At 43.6% G+C, this 21,656-nt stretch overlaps 1 protein-coding gene across 2 annotated transcripts in view; it reads left to right on the top strand.

Moving 5' to 3' along the window:
* Window positions 1-21,656, top strand: part of MACO1 (macoilin 1) — a 1,116,587-nt gene that overhangs the window by 342,683 nt on the left and 752,248 nt on the right. For both annotated transcript variants that reach the window (XM_044060081.1, XM_044060080.1), the window contains exon 4: window positions 14,997-15,120. In XM_044060081.1, coding sequence (XP_043916016.1) covers window positions 14,997-15,120 — 124 coding nt within the window. The remainder of the gene's footprint in view (window positions 1-14,996; window positions 15,121-21,656) is intronic.

Here is a 21,656-nt window from a genome sequence, read left to right as displayed (position 1 = left end):
CCCACAACTCAAAATAAAGGGGAAAGGATCTTACATTCCTTGGATGTACATCGACAGCTACGTTTTTACCTGAACACAACCAAGGACATCAGAAAATCTGAACAATTGTTTGTTTCTTATGCTTCAAGTTCCCAAGGTAAAGCCATTTCTAAACAAACCATTTCTAAATGGATTGCTCATGGAATCAGATTTTGTTATTCACACCATGGAAAGCAAATCCCAGGGACCATACGGACTCATTCCACCAGAGCTGCTGCCACTTCTGCAGCCTTCCTCAGGGGAGTTCCTACCAAGGACATATTGGAAGCTGCAACTTGGAGTTCGGTGCATACTTTCTCTAAGCACTACAATTTGCCTCTCTACTCTAAGTCTAGGGCAGGCTTTGCCTCTGCAGTCTTGCAGGGCTTCTTAGCCGCCCCTTCTTCTTTATGACCACCTCCCTTTCTTTCAGCTTTGGGATTCTACCCTACAGTCATGACTGCAACAGTGAAACACGATGAACATAGCACAGTTGTGTACACCTACCATAAATGTAGATGTTCGAGTGTCTTCACTGTTGCAGTCTGGGTTTCCCTCCCTCCTGTCCCCTCTTATTTTTACTTTTGTGTGGTTCCTTTTTTTTTCACCATTCTTCTGAGGTGTATTTGCAAAGGTTTTGGGACCATTTTCATTTTGGGACTCCTGACATCTGGGGCAAGAAAAACTAGAGAAGATGGCGTAGGTTGTCAGCTTTATACTCCTGGCGCTCTGACGTCAGGGAGCAGAATTGAACAACTGATGCCGGACCCAGACTTTGGGATTCTGGCCGACCGAGGGCTGCCTGCTGGCAGGGGAGAACCCTACAGTCATGACTGCAACAGTGAAGACACTCTAACATCTACATTTATGGTAGGTGTACACAACTGTACTTTCCTCCAGTGACTACACATGGACAAAACCAATTGTTAACAGCATTTCAGATCAGTTTAGCAGAAGTTTGTATATGAAGACAATTTTTAGTAGTTTTAATAATACAGTAAACTCCCTCTTATCTGGCCTCTTTAACTGGCCTCCTGGTTAACCAACCGTCTAATTTCTGCCATTGCCCTAGGAAAACACAGAGAACAGCACTTCTGTCTCCTCTAGGCTAAATAATGACAGACATTTGATTTTTAGACTACATATTTTTTTTAGAAAAATGCATACCAACACAAATCCTGTTCTACCTGATTTAAAACCTATAAATGCTGTTTTATATGCTTTTTCTGATTAACCAGCCATTCCGTTTATCCAGCCTAAGATCCGGTCCCAGCGAGACGGGATAAGAGGGAGTCTACTGTAATGTGCAAGTTTTAACCACTTTTTGCAGAGCTCCTCCTTTATGAAGCATATCTGCCTCTGGAAACTTATGTGCAATTGCTATAAATATTTTGGGTTTACTTTCTTAGTCACCTTTATTTTTTAACATGGTAGCAATGCTGAATATACTCCACAGTGGTGATTACACAATTTTAAATGTAAAGTACTTCAAAATGAAATTGGCAGGGTCTAATACTCCAGATATTTCTTTAAATTTGCATGTATGAAGCGGTTTACCTGAAGGTTTAAGTTCACAAAGCTGTAAGTTTAACACTTGCAAGGTAAACACTAGGTCTATTGCTAAAACTGCTTTTTAACATTTTTGCCATCCACTTTAATTATGATTTTCAGATGCATCAGCTGGCCATATTTAAAGCTGACGAATTATTGCAAAATTGTTAAATACTGAAATATACAGTGTTCAATTAGTTACATACTATTGGCAGATCAGAATGTTACAAGTATCTGAGAGCAGTCCAGTACTGAACTCTCAGCTAAAGCCAATTTTTATAAGACGTTGCCATTTAACAGCAGTGTGTGCATTTCAGAAAGAGACATGATAGTTTATTTCACTTAGATGCATGGCCATAATGCAAGCAGATTCATCTTCTTACAGTTCACCAACCTGCTCCTTCTCAATGGAGATTGTTCTACTGCTTGCATAGCTCTGATTGTAAACTCACTTATTTCAGTGGTGTGAGCTGGAAGACTATGCATCACTCTTGTCAGCTCCCCTTTCACCCAAAGCACCTGTTTACTTGTACTAAATAGTGCTGTGCATGTGTAGGCTAAACACATGCGCTGCTAACTGGTGACTGATACCTTTAGCAGGTTTTCTTATGGGCCAGTAAATAGTTGTCTGCCATGTTTTAGCAGAAGCCATATGTTTGACGTCCTTGTAGATATTGTCATAGTAAAGAGCATAAATTGAATAAATGTTTGCAGATTCCCCAGTCCAACTAAGTCCTTTTTATAGTGGATACAGGTTCAAGGTGTTTGTTTGAGTTTAGTCCTATGACTCATGGCTTGGCTTGTTTTTATAACTGACCTTTCCAGTGGCTTTTGACTTCTCACTATCAATGTGTCTAGTGAGAAACTGACTACTGATCTAGTGTTCTCCCTGGCTTGTCTTGACTGGTTGGGTAGATCTAAGCAGGCAGCTTTTTACATTAAAGCATATTTAGCACAGTCTCCCATAATGCTTTGCAAGCAAATCTCCTCAAATCTCATTTGCTCCTCTTTAGAGTCCGATGCGATTGCCAGTGCTCAACTATTTCATTGCCAGATGACTGATTTTTCTGCCTTTTTGTAGTTTGGGGCTTTTCCTCTCATCTAAGCAGTTTTCTATCTTTCACACAACTTTTTTCTGGTATTTGCTAAATACTACTTCTGTGGACCTACCCTAGCCCTTTTTCTTTTGGGATTTCATCCGCAAGTACACTGTCCTTTGCAGACTTTGAAAAAGCTTTGGTGTTTAAAAAAAATACCCAAAGTGTGAGTATAACATTCCACCTCAGGACCTTCCTTTGCAGTGCTTTTCCTAGTTGTAGAACACTTGATATTTTCTGCTTCATTAGGTCAAAATGGCATTTTTTGACACAAAAAAATAAGTTGATCTTCAAGGATCTTTTCCCTGCTATAGCAGGAGATTTGACCATACCATCATCAACTTTATCTCCGCAAACCAAAGGAGCTAAGAAATGGAGTATTAAACATTCTGAGAAGGAAAAAGAGTAGAGGGGATGGAAATGCAGTGTTGCAATCGACTCTGGTGCTTGAGAATTTGTCTTCTGTGTCAGTTTTCTCTAACAGCTTTGGCTTATACAGTCCTGAGACCCTCAATCCCTGTGCTGATGGTTTCTGAACCCATTATTCCAGATCACTTTTCCAAGAAGGTGATGTCGCCTGGCTCATAATAGTCTGAGGGGTCGATTGAGGTTCATCAGCTGTAGACCTCCTTTGACAGAATCAGTTAGGGCCTTTTGATCCTTCAGGAGTGTGGTTTAATTTGACTGGGATCTGATGAGCCTCTGTAAAGGCTCTGTTGTGAATTACATTTACAGTTGCAGCAACTGCTGGCAAGGAATTGTCAGAAGTTCAGTGGTCCATTCTCCTCAGGCTGTAGACATTTTTGGAAAGAGTTTATACCTCTGGGAATTTTCTTCCCTGAAAGCTCTTGATTATATTTCTCGCATTACAGAGTTTCAAAGTGAATTAGCGGGTCAGGCTTTGAAGTACCTCCAAAAGACCACCTATAACAGACGTAAAGACTTTGAAGACTCAAATTTTGATAGTCTGTCCCATCACTGCTTCATATATTGCAAATGCAGCAGATGGTGCAGTCAGAGCAGCAGCAGGCACCAGCATTTCTCTTAGTACTCTTGCCTGACAGCCTGAAATTTTATGGGCAACTTTAAAATCTGAATGTTAAGTTGTCTATCTCGCCTTCATTCTTGCTGGATGGGTTCGGAGCCGACCTCGGCTCCGACTCGGCCACTCTAAAAGCTCGAGAGTTGGTTCCACCGGCTCGAGGCTCCCCTTATATCCCACAATGCTAGGCGTGAGTTATCCCAGATCTCGTTTGCCGCTACAGCGATCGAGGTGTGTTTTCTACCGGCTCCAGGTTAGTGAAAGTTAGACTAGTTTAAATTCTTTAGACTTAAGCTAGCTTAGTGTTTTTCTCTTTCCCCTTAGTGTAGTGGATACTTATCCCTTCTACTTTTTATCCAGCCCCCTTTTTTTCTAAAGAACTTATAAGTTCTTTCCCTAGGCCTTCGGGCCCTTCCTTCCCTTCCATTAGGGTGTGTATGTGTTTGATAGGAATTTTAACTTAACTTACCCTTTAGTTAAATAATTCCTTTTAGACCCCTATCAGTGTAATCTGTGTGTGTGTGTTTTCTGTGTGTGATTACACTTCGGTTCCTTGAGTATGTCCAAGGATACAAAGGTCTCAGGCTTCAAGAAGTGTGACTCGTGCTGTCAGAAAATGTCTCTGACAGACGGTCACACTTCTTGTGTGTATTGCCTGGGACCTTTACACCTGCAGGACTCTTGTGCTGTATGCCATGGCTTCAGCCCTAGAGTCCTGCAGGAGAGAAAAAACAAACTCATTTTAAGGGGTTTGATTAAGCCTGAAGGTTCCCTTTCTGTGACATCGGGGAAACCTTCTAAGGCTTCCAAGACCTCGGCTCCAGCTTCAGAGTCGAGGCCTAAGGCTTCGAAGCCTACTGCTTCATCGGCTCCGGCTGGAGCCGATGAGTCTTTGACTGCAGTATCTGTGGTTCCCTCGGCTCCGGCCGGAGCCAAGGTATTAGAGATTCCTGGGTCGGCTCCAATCAGACCATCGGAGCCGACATCTAGAAAGAGATCGAGGTTACCGTCCCTTGGCTCCGTTCATTCGGCTCCAGCGTCTCCCCTGCTGTCTGAACGGAGCCACAGATCTCACTTCTCCAGGTCATCGAGGCTCTCAGATCACGACCTCCAGAGGGTAGTGAGTCGACTTTTAAAGTCCGAGGCACTGGCCCAAATGCTCCAGAGTCCGACTCGTCAGTCGATGCCTCAACTTGTTCCTATAAATATTCCTCCTCCGACTCCTTTGAGCTCGGAGCCGGGGCGTCTCGGGACCGAGACTGTGGTAGCGCCGAGCCGATACAATTGTCTTCGGCTCCGTTGTCGGCTCCGATTTCTTCTTTTGAAGAATCTCGGCGCCGGGCTTCCCTCGTCGGCTCCGAGGGGGTGAGTGGCATCGGACCCTTGTCCGACCCCCCTCTCCCTCTCGGTGCTTCGGCGCTGGTGAGCTCGGCTCCATCGGCCTCGGAGCCATCTCTGTCGGTGCCGAGGGAGGTTCTCAGCTTCTCGGAGCGGGGACCTCTGGCTCTGCCAGACAGGGGTGCGTTCGAGGTCATGCGGAGTGTGTTGGAACCTTGTTCGACTCCACAGTCGGCTCCGACTGCCCCTCCCTCTTCGGTGCCTTTGGTTATGTCGACTCACTCCCTCATCCCAGACCGCAGAGAGCCAGCTCCTCAAGAATCCCTTGTGGGGATCTCATCCTCTTCCGAGGCCTCCCCTGAATTGGCAGGGGAGCCCCCTAGGAAGAGAAAGTGTAAGAGGAAGCACATAGACTCACCTGAGTCTGTCACCTCTGACACAGATTTAGAGGATTCCGAGGGTTCCCCACGTTCCCCGTCTGAAGATGTCTCTTTCGCAGACATTCTAGAGATCCTGAAACAGAGGGGAAATTGGCCAGCCCTTAACCCTTCGGAGGATGAATCTGTGTATCTTGAGGCGTTTGGCTCTCGCCCTTCCACCTCCTGGGTGTCCCCCCCCCTTTGATCCCCTTATGCAGGTGGTTGCAAAGAAGGCCTGGACGGCTCCTGATTCAGTGGACCCTACCCCCAGGAGACCTTCCAAATTTATAACAGCACCAACTGACAAACAATTTCTCACAAAAGGTGTTTCTGTGGATGCTATGGTGGTAGCTGCTGCCACCAAGAAGGAACTAGCTGATCCTTCAGTGCCTGTTCATCCCCCAATAAAGAATCTAGGTCTATGGACAGGTACGGGAAGCGGATGTTCTCGTCAGCGACCTTTACTATGCGTTCGCTGAACTACCTATGCCATTTTACTCGTCTTCAAAGAGACTTGATCAAAGAAGCGAGTGATATGTTGAAGGATCCTACAGCTGCGGGTTTTCAAGACAAGATGAACACTCAACTGGCTACCCTGAACTCCATAGCTAACTCCTCCATGCGCCTCCTTTCTTATGCGGCTGATGGAGCGAGCAGGGCCGCAGGGACAGGTGTGGCCTTACACAGGCATGCCTGGATGCGGCTATGCAATTTTGCGGACCCCTTTAAAACGTCATTCACTAATTCCCCGTTTGATGGATCATCTCTTTTTGGTCCTCAAGTGAAAGAAACTTTGACTAGGTGCGAGACGGATGGCAAGACTCTTTCTGCCGTCTGAGTCCGTTTTTCTACTCCTTCTAGGCCTTACCCCAAAGGCCAGAAAAGTGGGAAAATGTGGTTCCGCAAACAATCTCAAGGGACTTCGCCTGACGCACAGAGTCGGTTCCCCGCCAGAGGCAGAGGGGGGAACAACAATGGTAGATGTCGCCTAGAGGCAGGGGGGGTCCGCAGAACCAGGGCAATCGAGAAACCTTCTCTGATAAGCCCTTTCAGCATCCCTGAGGTGTTGCCCGACTGCCCACCTTCGGAGGCAGTCGGGGGAAGATTGTCACTGTACCCAGAAGCCTGGCTATCCCTGACTCAAGACAAGTGGGTACAGTCCATCATTTCCGAAGGCTATTCCATTCCCTTCGTTCGCATCCCAAGACAATCAAAAAAATCCCTTCCAGATGTTCCACCCCCTCAAAGGGATCTTGCAGCTTTAGAAATTTCAAAGCTGCTTGTAAAAAGAGCAATTCAACCAGTTCCAGCAGACCAACAAGGATCCGGAATCTACTCCAGGTTCTTTTTAGTTCCAAAGAAAACAGGGGACTGGAGACCAATTTTGGATCTCAGTACCTTGAACAAGTCAGTCAAGAAAACAAGATTTCGGATGGTCACGCTGCAGTCCATCCTCCCCTATTGGGAAAGAAAAGCTGGATGTGCTCTATAGACCTTCAGGATGCGTACTATCACATAAAAATGAACAGACGCTCCATCAGATTCCTCCGCTTCAGGCTGGGAACCAGTCATTTTCAATTCAGGGCCCTGCCCTTTGGTCTCACCACTGCCCCGGTGTTTACCAAATGCATGGCAGTGGTAGCTTCTCACCTGAGACATCAAGGATTCCAGGTGTTTCCATATTTGGACGACTGGCTCCTCACAGCTCCCACCAAGCATCTTCTTCTAATGGCCAGGGACTACACCTTCGCATTTGTCAAAAGTTAGGCATTTCAATAAATTGCGAAAAGTCTGTTTTGTCGCCTTGTCGCACTATTCCCTTCATAGGCGCAAATCTAGACACAGTCAACATGTCCGCGAGACTAACACATCAGAGAATAGCAGACATACACAAACTGGTCTCGCTCCTCTTCAGCAGCAACAGAATCAAAGCCAGGTTAGTTCTGAAAGTGTTGGGGATTATGGCGGCTGCCATACCTCTGCTTCCATTAGCCAGATTCCACATGAGAATCCTTCAATGGATGCTCTTCACGCAATGGTCATACCAGCAACTTCCGATGTCCCACACCATTATGATCACGCAAACATGCAGAAATCATCTTCTGTGGTGGATGTCTTCCCCTCAGCTCTTATTGGGAAGACCTTTTGTTCCTTCCCCTCCGGTTGCTACTTTGACAATGGACGCCTCCCTGATCGGGTGGGGGGGGCATTATCAGGGCAGAACTGTCCAAGGCACATGGCAACCAGACGAATGCCACTAGCACATAAATGTTCTAGAGATGAGAGCAGTGCTTTTAGCGTTGCAAGCCCTCCAAGACTCTCTTCCCTTGGGAATGATAGCAATCCAGACAGACAATATGTCTGTAGTGTGGTATATCAACAAACAAGGCGGAACCAGGTCCTACCCCCTGTGTCGAGAAGCACTCAGACTGTGGCAATGGGCGATTTCTTCTCAGCGGTTTCTGATAGCAACGCACATCCCCGGGAAGTCCAATCAAATTGCGGACAAGTTGAGCAGAGCTATCCTCATGCCTCACGAGTGGTCTCTGAAAGACTCTGTTGTCAGAGAAATTTTTCTCAAGTGGGGTCAGCCTTGCTGCGACCTTTTTGCTACTCCCCAAAACAGCAAGTGCAGAGATTTTCACCCTATTTCCTTTACCAGGCCAGCCCAGCAGAGACGCTCTAGTCCAAGTTTGGCCCCGGGGACTTCTGTATGCATTTCCTCCCTTCCCACTAATCTCTCAAGTGATGCAGAAAGCTATCGCTCAGAAGGCCTTGTTGATCCTCATTGCTCCTTACTGTCCTCGACAAGTTTGGTTCCCCTTTCTACATCATTTTCTGTTGGAGCGACCTTGGCATCTGGACCTAGTTCCAGATCTTTTGATCCATCAGTCGGGTCAGTTTCATCGCTCCCTTCCCTCTCTGAACCGCACTGCTTGGTTCCTCCTATTCCAACCTTAGCCAGGCTTCCTCAAATATCTCACTCTGTTCGAGATATTTTGATAGCTTCCCATAAATCTTCCACTCGAAAGATTTATTTGAGTAAGTGGAAACGTTTCGCCTATTGGGCTCAAGGAAGGGACATAGATCCTTTCACTGCTTCCATCCAAATGGTCCTTGACTTTCTAGCTGAACTCTTCCATGCAGGTTCATCTCCTTCTACTCTTAAAGTTCAATTTGCAGCTATTTCTAACTTTCATGTGGGCATTTCGGAGTCTGCCATAATGTCCCACAAGCTTTGCAAAGCCTTTTTGAAGGGAGTTTTTCTACTCAGACCTCCTATAAGAAATCCTCCTCCTCCTTGGGACCTAAATTTAGTTCTTAGTTCTTTGATTCTTCCCCCTTTCGAACCTGCAGCCTCCTGTTCTTTAAAATTGCTATCATGGAAGACACTCTTTCTGGTAGCTATTACTTCAGCTAGAAGAGTTTCAGAACTTCATGCACTCAGCTGTCGACCTCCTTATCTGTTGTTCCATAAGGACAGGGTATCTTTACGAACCAACCCGTCCTTTTTACCTAAGATAGCCTCGGCGTCTAACCTGAATCAAAGCATTGACCTCCCTGTGTTTTTTCCAGAATATTCTAACAGGTCTGAACAAAAATTGCATTGGCTAGATGTTCATAGTCAGTTAAGGTACTATTTGGATAGAACCAAACAATTCAGAAAATCTGACCAGCTGTTTGTCTGTTATGCAGAAGGCAGAAAGGGACTTTCAGTTTCAAAGGTATCATTATCTAGATGGCTAACATCTCTGATTTCCCTTGTTTATGAAATTAGACACCAAAAGCTGCCTAACAAACCTAAAGCCCATTCCACCAGAGCTTTGGCTACTTCTATAGCCTTCCAAGACAGACTGCCTATTGACACCATTTGTGCAGCGGCTACTTGGGCTACTCCTCACACTTTCATTTCTCATTATAAGTTGGATTTAGCTCCTAGGCATAGAGCTAACTTTGGTTCCACTGTTCTCAAGAGTCTGTTCCGTTAGGCCACCCAGGACAAGGTGCTAGGGACGCGGTCCCATCCAGCAAGAATGAAGGCGAGATAGACAACTTAACATATAGAAGTTATGTTCTTACCATAACGTTCCATGTTAGTTGTCTTCTTGCCTTCTTCTTGCGTCCCACCCTCCTTCCCCCTGGCCCGGACAGACCTAGAGGAGTTTGATTGTGACCTCTCTTTCTACCACCTCTTTACTTTAGGTATATGCTGCTGTGCATATTTTCCTGGATCAGGATATAGGTCACCCTTCTCTTCTCCCTTGTTTATAGAGGTGGAATTTGTTTCTAGTTATTCTTTTATTATTATAAGCTGGGCCTAGCTTACAAACGAGATCTGAGGTAACTCACGCCTAGCATTGTGGGATATAAGGGGAGCCTCGAGCCGGTGGAACCAACTCTCGAGCTTTTAGAGTGGCCGAGTCGGAGCCGAGGTCGGCTCCGAACCCATCCAGCAAGAAGAAGGCGAGAAGACAACTAACATGGAACGTTATGGTAAGAACATAACTTCTATTTCTCCACATGACTGTTTCTCTCTGCTGCAAAAGTTAAGGATACTGTGAAGTGCGAGCAGTAAAGGAGAAGTCTCTCTGTTGGGAGTCCATTTTTTTCCCACCGTCCACTGCAGGTTTGCTTTAAGACTCAGAGGAGGGAAAGTACTTTGGTATAAGAAATCCCAGCCCCTTTCTCTTTGACTCAGACAGAGCTGTCGTGAAAGAGGAGGAACTGTAATGGATAATTACCCAGGGGCAGAGATAGTCAGCAGAACCAAGTGTTTCAGGATACCTTCTCTGATAAACCTCCCAGTATTCTCAAAGGGGTGCTCTGGTGGCATTTGGGAACACTTTTGTTTTTCCACATTTAAAGTTGGATGGGCATCACCCAGGACTCTTGAATGAAAAGAATTGCTACATTATCTCCTTTCATTCAGATTCTTACATATTTCAAGAATCTTCCAGATAATCCACTTGGTCAGAAAAGATCCACAGTTCAAGAAATTTTTCATGCGTTTCAGAAAAGAGCCTTCCAAGAGGTCTACTCTCTCTCTCTCTCTCTTTTTTTTTTTTTTTTTTTTTTTTTTTTTTTTTTTTTACGTTCAGCCTTTTCTGTTTGCCTATCTCTGGATCATCTTCTGTGCAGATTAGAGGTAAAACAGTTTCCAAAAGGTGTCCTCCATCTTAAACCTCCTAGAAAAGTTAACTGACCTTCCTGGGACATCCACTTTGTGCTGGAAAGTAACTCTCCCTCCTTTTGAATCAGCAGCATCTGCTCTCAAATTCTGTAATTGAAAAAACATACTCCTTGTAGCCCTTCACTTAGCAAGTCTCGGAGCTGTAGGCTATGAGGGCAATCCTTCCCTTCCTCATTTTTCATATGGACAGAATGTCTTTAGGGTCGGCCAAAGCAGGAGAATGCAAGATTCTTTCCCTACCTAATGTGTACAGATAATTCTGATTCTGCTTGGGTAAGAAGAAAAATATCCGCAAGTCTGACGAATTGATGGTCTCTTTCCAAGGTTCAACGTTCGGCAAACCAGTCACAAAGCAATTGTTGCTAGCTAGATTTCTAAGTCCATTGCTTTTTGCTGCAGTCAGCATGGTAAATATTGGCCTGCCCCAACAAAGGCACATTTTGACAGAGTAGTGACCTCATCTGAAGTGTTTTATTAAAAATAAATTAAAAAATAAAAGGGGGAGGGAGAGATTGACTCTAGAACCTATCCTAGACGCACCAGCTTAGTCTTTTGCGCATACTTTTACTAAACATGATGAGTGGATGCATTTTTTTAAATCCAGAACTCCTTTGCTAGAGCAGTCTTTTGGGATGAATGGACAGCTCTCCCATCTCTCATCCAACCACTTTTCACACTTAAGCCTTTGAAATTCCCTAAAAATTGGAGTAATGCAATGGTGATCTAAGGAAGGACATAGTACAATTAATGTGACATTAGATGGCCTACTGGTCACTGCAGTATCCCTACATGCATTCCTTCCCTTCTCATGGATTGAGAGGTACCACTGGTTTCTTTTAGCTGACAATTTTTGTCTCGTCTCAGGTGCCTACAAACTTACTGGCTCGGGGATGGTCTTTTTCAAGTTCACATGTCTGATTTCATAAGCTTATGCCCATGGGCATTAATCAAAAGTCAGACATATGACTTTATGGAAGGTTTTAGCTTTGGTACCCTGGCCAGATGTCCAGGTTATTTTTCAAGATAACCCAGATCACTGTTTCAGTATTCCAAACTGCTAATGAATGATGTCTACTGTTAAGTTCTTTCACAATAGTATGTTTTTTCTGATGAATATGGTACATTGTTATAGCAAGTGCAGTCGTACTAGAAGATGTTCAAATAAAAACAAAAAAAAAATTGATCCAGCATGGGTTTCCTTCTCACTTACCCTGTGATACTTCTGGTACCATGCTTTTGGTGGTCTAATAGTTAGATCTGTAGTGGTTGCAGACCTAATTTTACAGTGTTTATTTTAATTATATTCTTTAGAATTAGCCATTTTACCACAATGTTCTTGTATCCTGCCCCTCAAAGGTATTTCTTAATGTTATTGCTTAGGTATTTAATTTGTGCAAGTCTTTCTGCAAGAGTTCTCTTTATTGTTTTGTTGGTGGCCTCTGTGCAGTGCCAGTGTCCTCCCTCTATTAGTGGATTGTCTGTGGTTTGCTTACAGTGAATATAAAAAGTGTACACACCCCTGTTAAAATGTCTGGATTTTGTGATGTAAAAAAAAAGACCACAATAAATCATTTCAAAACTTTTCCCACCTTTATTGTAACCAATAACCTGTACAATTCATTTGAAAAACAAATCTGTTAGGAGAAAAATATAAAACATACACATACAATAAGCTGGTTGCATAAATGTGTACACCCTTAAACTAATATTTGTTGAAGCGCCTTTTGATTTAATTACAGCATTCAGTCTTCTTGGGTAGGAGTTTATCAGCATGGCACATCTTGATGGCAATATTTGCCCATTCTTCCTTGCAAAAGCACTCCAAATCTGTCAGATTGCGAGGGCATCTCTTGTGCACAGCCCTCTTCAGGTCACCCCGCAGATTTTCTATTGGATTTAGGTCTGGGTTGTGGCTGGGCCATTCCAAAACTTTAATTTTCTTCTGGTGAAGCCATTCTTTTGTTGTTCTGGATGTATGCTTGGGGCCATTGTTGTGTTGAAAGGTGAAATTCCTCTTCATCTTCAGCTTTCTAGCAGACGCCTGAAGGTTGACTGGTATTTAGAACTGTTCATAATTCCCTCCACCTTGACTAAAGCCTCAGTTCCAGCTGAAGAAAAGCAACCCCAAACCATGTTACTGCCACCACCATGCTTCACCGTGGGGATGTTCTTTTGGTGATGCAAAGTGTTTTTGCACCAAACGTACCTTTTGGAATTGTGTCCAGAAAGTTTAACCTTGGTCTCATCAGACCATAACACATTTTCCGATATGCTTTTGGGAGACTTGATGTATTGTTTTGCAAGTTTTAGCTGTGCCTGGATGTTTTTCTGTGTAAGAAAAGGCTTCCATCTTGCAACTCCTACTCCATAGTCCAGACATGTGGAGAATACGGGAGATTGTTGTCGCATGTAGTACACAAGCAGTACTTGCCACTACTTCATGCAGCTTCAGTGTTGCTGTAGGTTTCTTGGCAGCCTCCCTGACCAGTTTTCGTCTAGTCTTTTCATCTGTTTTTGCAACGTCACTGTTCAATATTTTCTCCACTTTTTGATGACTGTCTTCACTGTGTTCCATGGTATAGCCAATGTTGTAGAAATTTTTTTTGTACCCTTCTCCTGACTGATGCCTTTCAACAATGAGATCCCTTTGATGCTTTGTAAGCTGTCTGCGAACCATGGCCTTTGCTGTAGCAGGCAACGGAATAAATGTCAGGAAAATCCTCCTAGGACTGCTGAAGTTTATTTGGGGTTAATCTGAGTTTCTCAAATTGATGGCAGTTGTGTACCCAAGAAGACTGAATGCTGTAATTAAATCAAAAGGTGCTTCAACAAAGTTAGTTTAAGGGTGTGCACACTTATGCAAACAGCTTATTGTACATTTTTAATGTTTCTTTTTTCCCCTTACAGATTTGTTTGTTTTTCAATTGAATTGTACAAGTTATAGGTTACATTAAAGGTGGGAAAAATTTTGAAATGATTTATTATGGTCTCATTTTTTTATATCACAAAAACCTAGCATTTTAACAAGGGCGTGTACACTTTTTATATCCACTGTACATATTCAAAACACATACAGTAGGTGGATTGGCATCTTTAAGCCACTGTGTATATCGGTGCATATCTAAGAAAGGCAGGCCTTGTAGTCTTCCAGTCCATTTACCTAGTAAATTCTGGTTGGCTGCAGCTTCATTGAGTTGCTGTATAAATTGTATGCACCTTGGTAGTATTGGGTAGAATTATGAAAGTAAATATGCCTTCTGCGAGCATCGGACCTTGTGGAGTGTGAAATCGCATTTCCCCTTGCCTCATTAGTAATTTGATGTCATAGTGGACAGGTTTGCTCACTTGCTGTTCGAGTCGCCTTGCTCACAGTTTGAAGTTCGTTTCTTGTAAAGTACTTATTTGGCCCACCTCTGCACATAAGGTTTTAGAGCCTTAGACTTTGTGGAGAGGAAAGCATATCTCTTCTGTCTTGAAGACCTGGTGTCCTACAGGATAAGCCCAGATTTCCTTCTGAAGGATGGTTATCAAATCATTCTTCAAGCAGTCCGTGCATTTCCTTCTTTGCAGTAGCAGAAACTGAGTGAAGGCGGGTATGATGCCAGTGACTTTCATTGTTTTGTTTTACTGGCTGGTGCTTGCTTGTGGTTTGGGTTGAACTGTGCAGCTTGTATAGCTGGTATGATCACTGAGTGCATCGATAAGGGCATGTGGGCATCTAATCTGTTTCTTGCTGAACAATGATTGGAGAAGATTAACTTAACCGGGGATCCATCCAAGGGGTGTTAACATAGCTCACTTGATGGGCAAGAAGATAAAAAAAAACATGGCTGACTTGCATTATCATAAAATGTTTGTGTTGCAAAGGAAAAGAAACTGGTTCACCAGGTAAAAACTAGCCAAGTTCTCTTTGCTTGGTGTAATCAAAAAACAAAACCATTTGCAGAGTATTTAAAACAGCAAACACTACAGTCTCACAAGTCCAGATCCAAAATTGGAATAGGGTCATGATAATTTGATGTAAATTTCTCTATGATGCTTTACAATCCAGGAACTTTTTTTTAACTACATTTCTGAATTGTTTTAGTCGAGCAACAAATACACCTTTTAGTGATGTGCAGTATACAGTTTAGTACATAATGATTGGTAGCTACCAAGTTGTGTTGTGTGATTTCATTGGGAAGAAAATTGCTGCCATCAGATCTAAGGTTTAGAATGTGGTCAGCCTTTGTCATGGAGTGTTGTATGATTGCAAGCTTGGTAAGCTAAACAAGAATGGGTTTTGCAAATTGCTGTTACGTCATACTTACTGTCATTTTTTTTCTCTTTCTTTCCTGTAGAAAGAGGAGTATGTTTACCAACAGTATCACTTTGGATACTCTTTGTTTACATAGAAGCTGCAATCAGATTTAAAGATCTTAAAAATTTTCATGTAGATTTATGTCGTCCTTTTGCTGCACACTGGTAAGTACTGTTTCATTTAAGTGTTGTAAAATTAAAGTTGTAATTGTCTTCATATATGGTGAGTGACTGCATGCATGCAAAACAGCTCTTTGTTTCCAGGGACCTGTTCATATGCTTCATTTTACACTGATTATTCGTGACTGGTTTTATTTCTCTGGGCCCAGAGCTAAAGGGAAGGCTTGAGTGAACCACCAGTGAAAAAACGATCTTAACACAATGTGTTAAGTTAATTCATCTCCAAAACCTGTTATGTTTAGGGATATGCTGAGAGCTATAAACTTTTAAAGGCACTCATTATGCACAAGACAGAACTAACCCTGCGTGCGGCTGTAGTCTGTTACAAGATGCACATGCATACGTGTATGATGATTGGAGAATTGCTGGTGTGTCTACATCCCATCTCTGTCTTCTGGGAACAAACTGAGTACCTGGTGAAAACCCATGTGGGGAAGGTGGAGATGCTGACATTTTGCAGAAGGTACTATAGCCAAGAGCCAGATTGATGAAACAAGTTTTGATGCAGCGGCCAGTGTAGTGAAGTGCATATTCAAACAATGTATTAATACCTTTCTGAAATGTTTTCCTATATGTTGAAAGGAGGTGATAAGTTTGAATAGTAGTAAGCTTAGTTTAATGAAGTGCATTAAAATGTATAAAACATGTTGTGTGCAGGTGTGTGAAGGAGGAACATGCTTGCAAGCATAGCGACCGAATAGCATACTGAAGCATCTTAGTGCTGACTGGGCACGGCAATGACATTTTTATATGACTTATTGCTTTTATGCCTTTGTCAAACATGAATGGCTGATTTTCTTTAGACCTCTGTTGCAGTAGCAGTTAAATATGGGACATACCCTGCCAGGGACAGTGAATGTTCTTCCAGTCTACAAAGCTGTAGACTCATTCCTTTCATGTAGCACATTTCTCTTTAGCATGAAAAGACATGGTCATATAAGAGATGTGTACATGCCAAAGTCTCAACTTTCTTGCACATATTTCACATATATAGCCTCTCATCAACATCGCAGCTAGTGTTTCAGTGTGGTCAACTTTCAGCACATCTGTCTTCAGACATTTAAGTACTGTGCTTGGGACCCACCCTGTTTTGTAACATTTCCTTATATTTTTGTGTCAGAAAAGGAAAGTGTGTTCCGTATAAGGACTTCTCGGCAAGTTATGTATTTTAAAAAACAAGAAGCAAAAATCCACACCAAACAGGAACCCCAGTAACACCAACGAATAAGTATCCAAAAACACTGACTGAGGTATGGCTCCAGTTCAAAGAAAAAGGTAAAAAAGCAATGATAAATTCTTCAGTAGCAGTACTGGTTTATTACAAAGAGACACAAGCGCTTTCACCAATGCTTCATCAGGTGTACTCAATCAGATAATAACCACACCTTATATTTATGTGTGTGTCTTTTTAAATACTATACTGCATGCTATGTGATGTCAATAGACTTTACTATATAAGGTGTGGTTATTATCTGATTGAGTACACCTGATAAAGCATTGGTGAAAGCGCTTGTGTCTCTTTGTAATAAACCAGTACTGCTACTGAAGAATTTATCATTGCTTTTTTACCTTTTTCTTTGAACTGGAACCATACCTCAGTCAGTGTTTTTGAAGTTATGTATTTTGTTTAGGGGTTGAACATGACATTAGATTATGTTCAGTTTGCCAGTCCTTCAACACCAAGACCATTAAATAGTAGATTAAACTCTCGGCATATTTTCCTTGAACAGATATTTTCAGGATGGAGTGAGAGGCTATGGAGTAGTCTTCCTTTGCAGCGAACTTCCCCCTCTGGTAAAGAAAAGGTTGACAGAGGCAATGGACTTAACCGTATGTATGTCTCTCCTATTCAGTCTGTGGCTGACGATGCAGAGGTGTGTTTGCTGCCTCAGGGCGGTCAATTTGTTTCTTCTGAGTACTTCAATATGACCCACTACAGAGGACATTATGGCTGAAATCCCTTGCACATTTGATTAGACCATTTGTCAGTCATTTGATGAGGGAGAATGGAGGATGGTTTTATCTCGGGGAATTAAGGCAAGGAAGGTATCCACCAGCTTCTTGCGAGAGAAGACTTCTAAGGTGCTCTATGGCTTCATACCTGAAGACCATGCATCTGGAGACTCAAAAACAAAAAGTACAAATATACCCCCACCCTCTACATCTTCCTCAAGCAATGTAACACAGAAGCTTGGCATCTGAAGAAAAGGAATTCTGTAATTTGGGCAACAGAGGACTTGTGCTTTTAAAATTTGTTCTCCCATTGGATTCAGAGAACATTTTGTCCTCTGACTCCCCTAATGAGATTTCCTTTGACTTAGTAGCAAAATGTTTTTTTTTCCAAAGTGGGAGAGTAAAAATGTTTTTCCCAGGGAAGATGTGAACTACTGAATGTGGACACCTTTAGGCCCGCAGCAATGACACAAGTTAATGTGGGCTTTACAGGCAGCCTTTTCTGATGCATCTGTGTCTCCACATGCTCAGTCACCAGCCCCCTAAAAAACTGGGAATATTTATAAGGTCCCTGATTTGCCCAAATACCTTTATAAAAATCCCTGTGATGATCCTGCTGTCATTCCTTTGAATGCTGATAAAGGTGATGGTGATAGTTCCAATCTCCTATCCCAATTCTTGCCAATCAAGAGCTCTGCCTTTATGGGAAAAAGGTATACACTTCCCACTCCATCCTTAAGAGCCATTAATTGCTGAACTCTTTTATGTCAATGTTCCTTTGTATCTCTATTGAACTACATGGGTCAAACCTTAGCCAGTCTAAGACTAGCTTGAAATCTAGCCTTGTGGACATGCTTTACTGTGCATTGTAGATGGCCAAATGTGTGACACTGATGCAGTGGATGCTATTGTCTCTAGGGCAGTTGCAACTCTGACCATTAAAACATGCTAGAATATGATCCTACCAGAGCTTGTGAAAGCTCAAGTGTTAAATGCTCCTCTGGGTAAGGATGACTTATTTGACAATACCATTACTGAAGCTCTTAATGTTGGAGGAGAATTTTAAAGTTATGCTGGGAATTAGAGCTATTATCTCCAGTTCCCAAATTTCAAAGAAACCATTCCTCCAATCCAAATATGTCTTTCAAATCTAGTCATCAGAAATATTTGAAAGAAAAGGTAAAAATCTGACTAGTTCCGTGGATCCCCCTCCTAAAGGAAATGTTTGATTGTCCATACCTCATATTTTCTCCCCACGTCTTTCTCTTTGCTTTTCTGCATAGCAGTCTGTGATGACAGATTCTTGGATTCTTAGGATATAAACTCCAGTGGGCATTCCCTACCATACCCTCGGGGAATCCTCACCCTCCAAAAGACCCACCTCCATATCTTGCCTCAAATCACTGCAGAGTTGTTCCATCCATTGGTTATAGAACCAATTCCTTCAGAGCAATAGGAGCAACATTTTTACTTTTCCTGATAACCCAGAAAAGAAGGAAATCTGAGGCCCATTCTTTCCAAACTAAACACTTTCTGCTCATTCCAGAATTCAGAATGGAGCTTCAGAGTCTTTCCTCCTTTTCTCCTCATGTCTTTCCACTCAGTTTAGACCTAAAATACTTCCCATTCACAGCTCAGACCTTTAAGGTTCTCTGCCTTGGGGTTGCAATGCCAATTTGCTACTTCAACCTTTGGACTTTGTAGTGCCCTATGAGCCTTGCTAATGGTCTTCTTCCAGTCACTGTTCATTGCAGACTTCAAGGCATACATACATATCCTTATGTGGAAGATTGCCTGATATCAACCTAAACAATTCAAGACACTTGAAAACTATTGAGTATTTTCGGTAAGCTAGGTGTCATTCTTAATCTACAAAAAGTTGCTCCTAGTTCTATACCTTAGACAAGTACGTCTGGGATGCTTTCTGGACACCTCCCTATTTTTCTTTCCTCATAGAAGATGCAAACTTATCAGCACTTTTAGTCCTCTTCAGACGAGGACCACTGCCAAAGAATCTGTTATAGTATTCTGTGTGTTTAAATAGAATTTGGCGGGTTTCCGCTTACTATTTAAATTTATTAGATTGCTGTTAGCATCGTTTTGTTAATATTGTTAACAAAACTTTGTTCTGTTTGTATTTTGCAGTTGGCCTTGTGTTCTGTTCTTTTGAGTGTGATTTTCTTTCCCTTATAACTGTTGGGTCTGTTTAAGTTAGAAGACCCTATCCCTCTTGCCCGGGCTAGGCCTGTTTAAGTTAGAGGACCTAGTCCTCGTGGTATCTTCCTTTCAGTATGCTAGACCCGTTTAAGTTAGAGGACCTAGTCCTCCTCCTCCTCCTTCTCTGTGTGCATGTGTTCTGCTGATTTCAGAATGAAGAGAGTAAGGAGCATAAGCCATCCGGCTTCAAGAAATGTGTTAGTGCTCCCAAAAGATGTCCTTAACGGATGGTCACGGTAATTGTTTACTGTTTAGGGGCCATCCATTTGCAGGAGACTTGTTTGTTTTGCCATGCATTTAGTCCTAGGGTGTTGCAGGAAAGGAAGAAAAAGTTAATTCTAAAAGGTCTTAAACTTTCCTTCGAGGAAGATTTATCTAGTTCGTCATCATCCTCCAAATCTACTAAAGGAAAGTCTAAATCTGCCAAGAGGCCCTCCCCGGCACTGGGCTGGAGTCTCGGAGCCACCTCTTAAAGTACCAAAAACTGTCTCATCAGCTCCACAGACCTCGGCGCCGACTGAGAGTGGCATTGTTGTTGCAGGGTCGGTTCCAAGTTTTTTGGAGCTGACCGCTGAGACTCTTGAGACTACTTCTCTGAGCCGGTGTACGGACCCTCTACCGGTCTCCTTGTTAGTGAAATCTCCTGTACCTTTGACGTCTCTATCTCCTATGTCATCCAGGTCTTCCAGGAGTTTACCGGAAGATGATGTGGAGAGGGTAGTGCTGAGACTTTTGAAGTAGTCTGCTTTGCCTAAATTGTTGTTGACTCCGACCCAGTCTGCTCCGGAGCCACTCATGCCCGTTCAACCCTCTGTGTTCATTCCTCCTCCGAGCCATGCTGGTCTTTTGGAGCCGGAGTGCTTGGTACCACCAGTGGAACCTTCGGCTCCAGCTCCCATTGTGGTTGTTTCGGAGCAGATTTCTGCTCCGACACTTTTGATGCCGTCCGTAGTGTCCAGGGGTTGAAGCTCTCCGGTCAGCCCCGGCAGGGATACTTGGAACTGAACAACTTTGGTTCCGAATCTTCCTCTCGGCTTGTCAGCTAAGGTGAGTTCGGACCCTGCGTCTGTCTCTGAGCCGATGGCTCTGGCACCTACGACATCCTCTGTTTCCTCTGAACCGGAGAGGTCCTCTAAGCCAGAGAGGTCGGCTTTTGAGATGATGAGGAGTGTGCTGTCCCGACTGTCCGCTCCTACCAGAGGTACCGGTACTCTTCCCCCCATAGCACCTACTTCTGTCTCCGCTCCTGCTCCCTCCAGCAGCAGCAGAGACCCCCAGTCTCAGGAGCCACTGGCCGGTGGCCCCCACTCTTCCGAGACCTCGGAATGTCCTTCCAAGGAGCCCCCACGGAAGAGGACTTGTAAGAGGAAGCATGTTGACTCCCAGGATGAGTCTTTGGCATCTGACACTGACCTCGAGGAGTCTGAAGGGGGTCCCCCAAGTCGTCTGATGTCTCCTTTGTAGACATCCTGGAGATTTTTAAACAGAGGGTTCAGCTGGGCCACTGTCACCCCTTCTGATGAGGAGTCTGTGTACCTGAAGACTTTCGCGTCTCAACCCTCTGCCTCTTGGGTGTCTTCACCTTTCGATGAACTAATGGATTTCATTAGTCGAAATGTGTGGGATACTCCTGATGCCGTGGAGCCAGTTCCTAGGAGACCGAACAAGTTCCTTTCTTCCCCTCTAGGAAAGGCTTTTTATCGAAAGGTGTGCCTGTAGATGCCATGGTGGTGGCGGCGGCTACTAAGGAGTTAGCTGAGACTTCTGTTCATCCGCCGAATAAGGAGTCTTGAACATTGGACAGATATGGGAAGCGTATCTTTTCTTCAGCGGCATTTACCCTTGGATCGCTGAATTACCTTACTCACTTTACGAGGCTCCAGAGAGATCTCCTTAAAAAGTTAGGAGATTCTCGACAATGTTTCTGCCCAGTCGTCCACCTTGACCTCTATCGTTAACTCCTCCATGTGGCTTTTTTGTATGCGGCCGATGGTGCGAGTAGAGCAGCGGGTTCAGGAATTTCCCTGAGGCGTCATTCCTGGATGCATTTGTGTAACTTTGCGGAACCATTTAAGTCTACCATTACCAACTCCCCATTCGACGGTCCCTCATTGTCTGGATCCAAGGTAAAGGACACATTCACCCAGTGCGAGCAAGAAGGAAAAACACTCTGCCATGGGAGTATGTTTTACTGTTCCCTCCTAGACCGTAAAATATGGTTCAAGAAGTCCCAGAGGTTTTTCCAAGAAGCACAGGGTGACTCCCTCAGAGGAGGAGGAAATGGTAGATGTCACCCTAGAGGCAGGGGCGGTCTGCAAAACCAGGGAGGTCGCGATTCCCCTGGGTCTCCT

This window comes from Protopterus annectens, chromosome 1.part2, assembly GCF_019279795.1.
Source record: "Protopterus annectens isolate FY-2018-M chromosome 1.part2, PAN1.0, whole genome shotgun sequence".
NCBI classification, from domain to species: Eukaryota; Metazoa; Chordata; order Ceratodontiformes; family Protopteridae; genus Protopterus; species Protopterus annectens.
The sequence above is the reverse complement of the archived record's forward strand: the minus strand, read 5'-3'. Positions and strand labels throughout refer to the sequence as shown.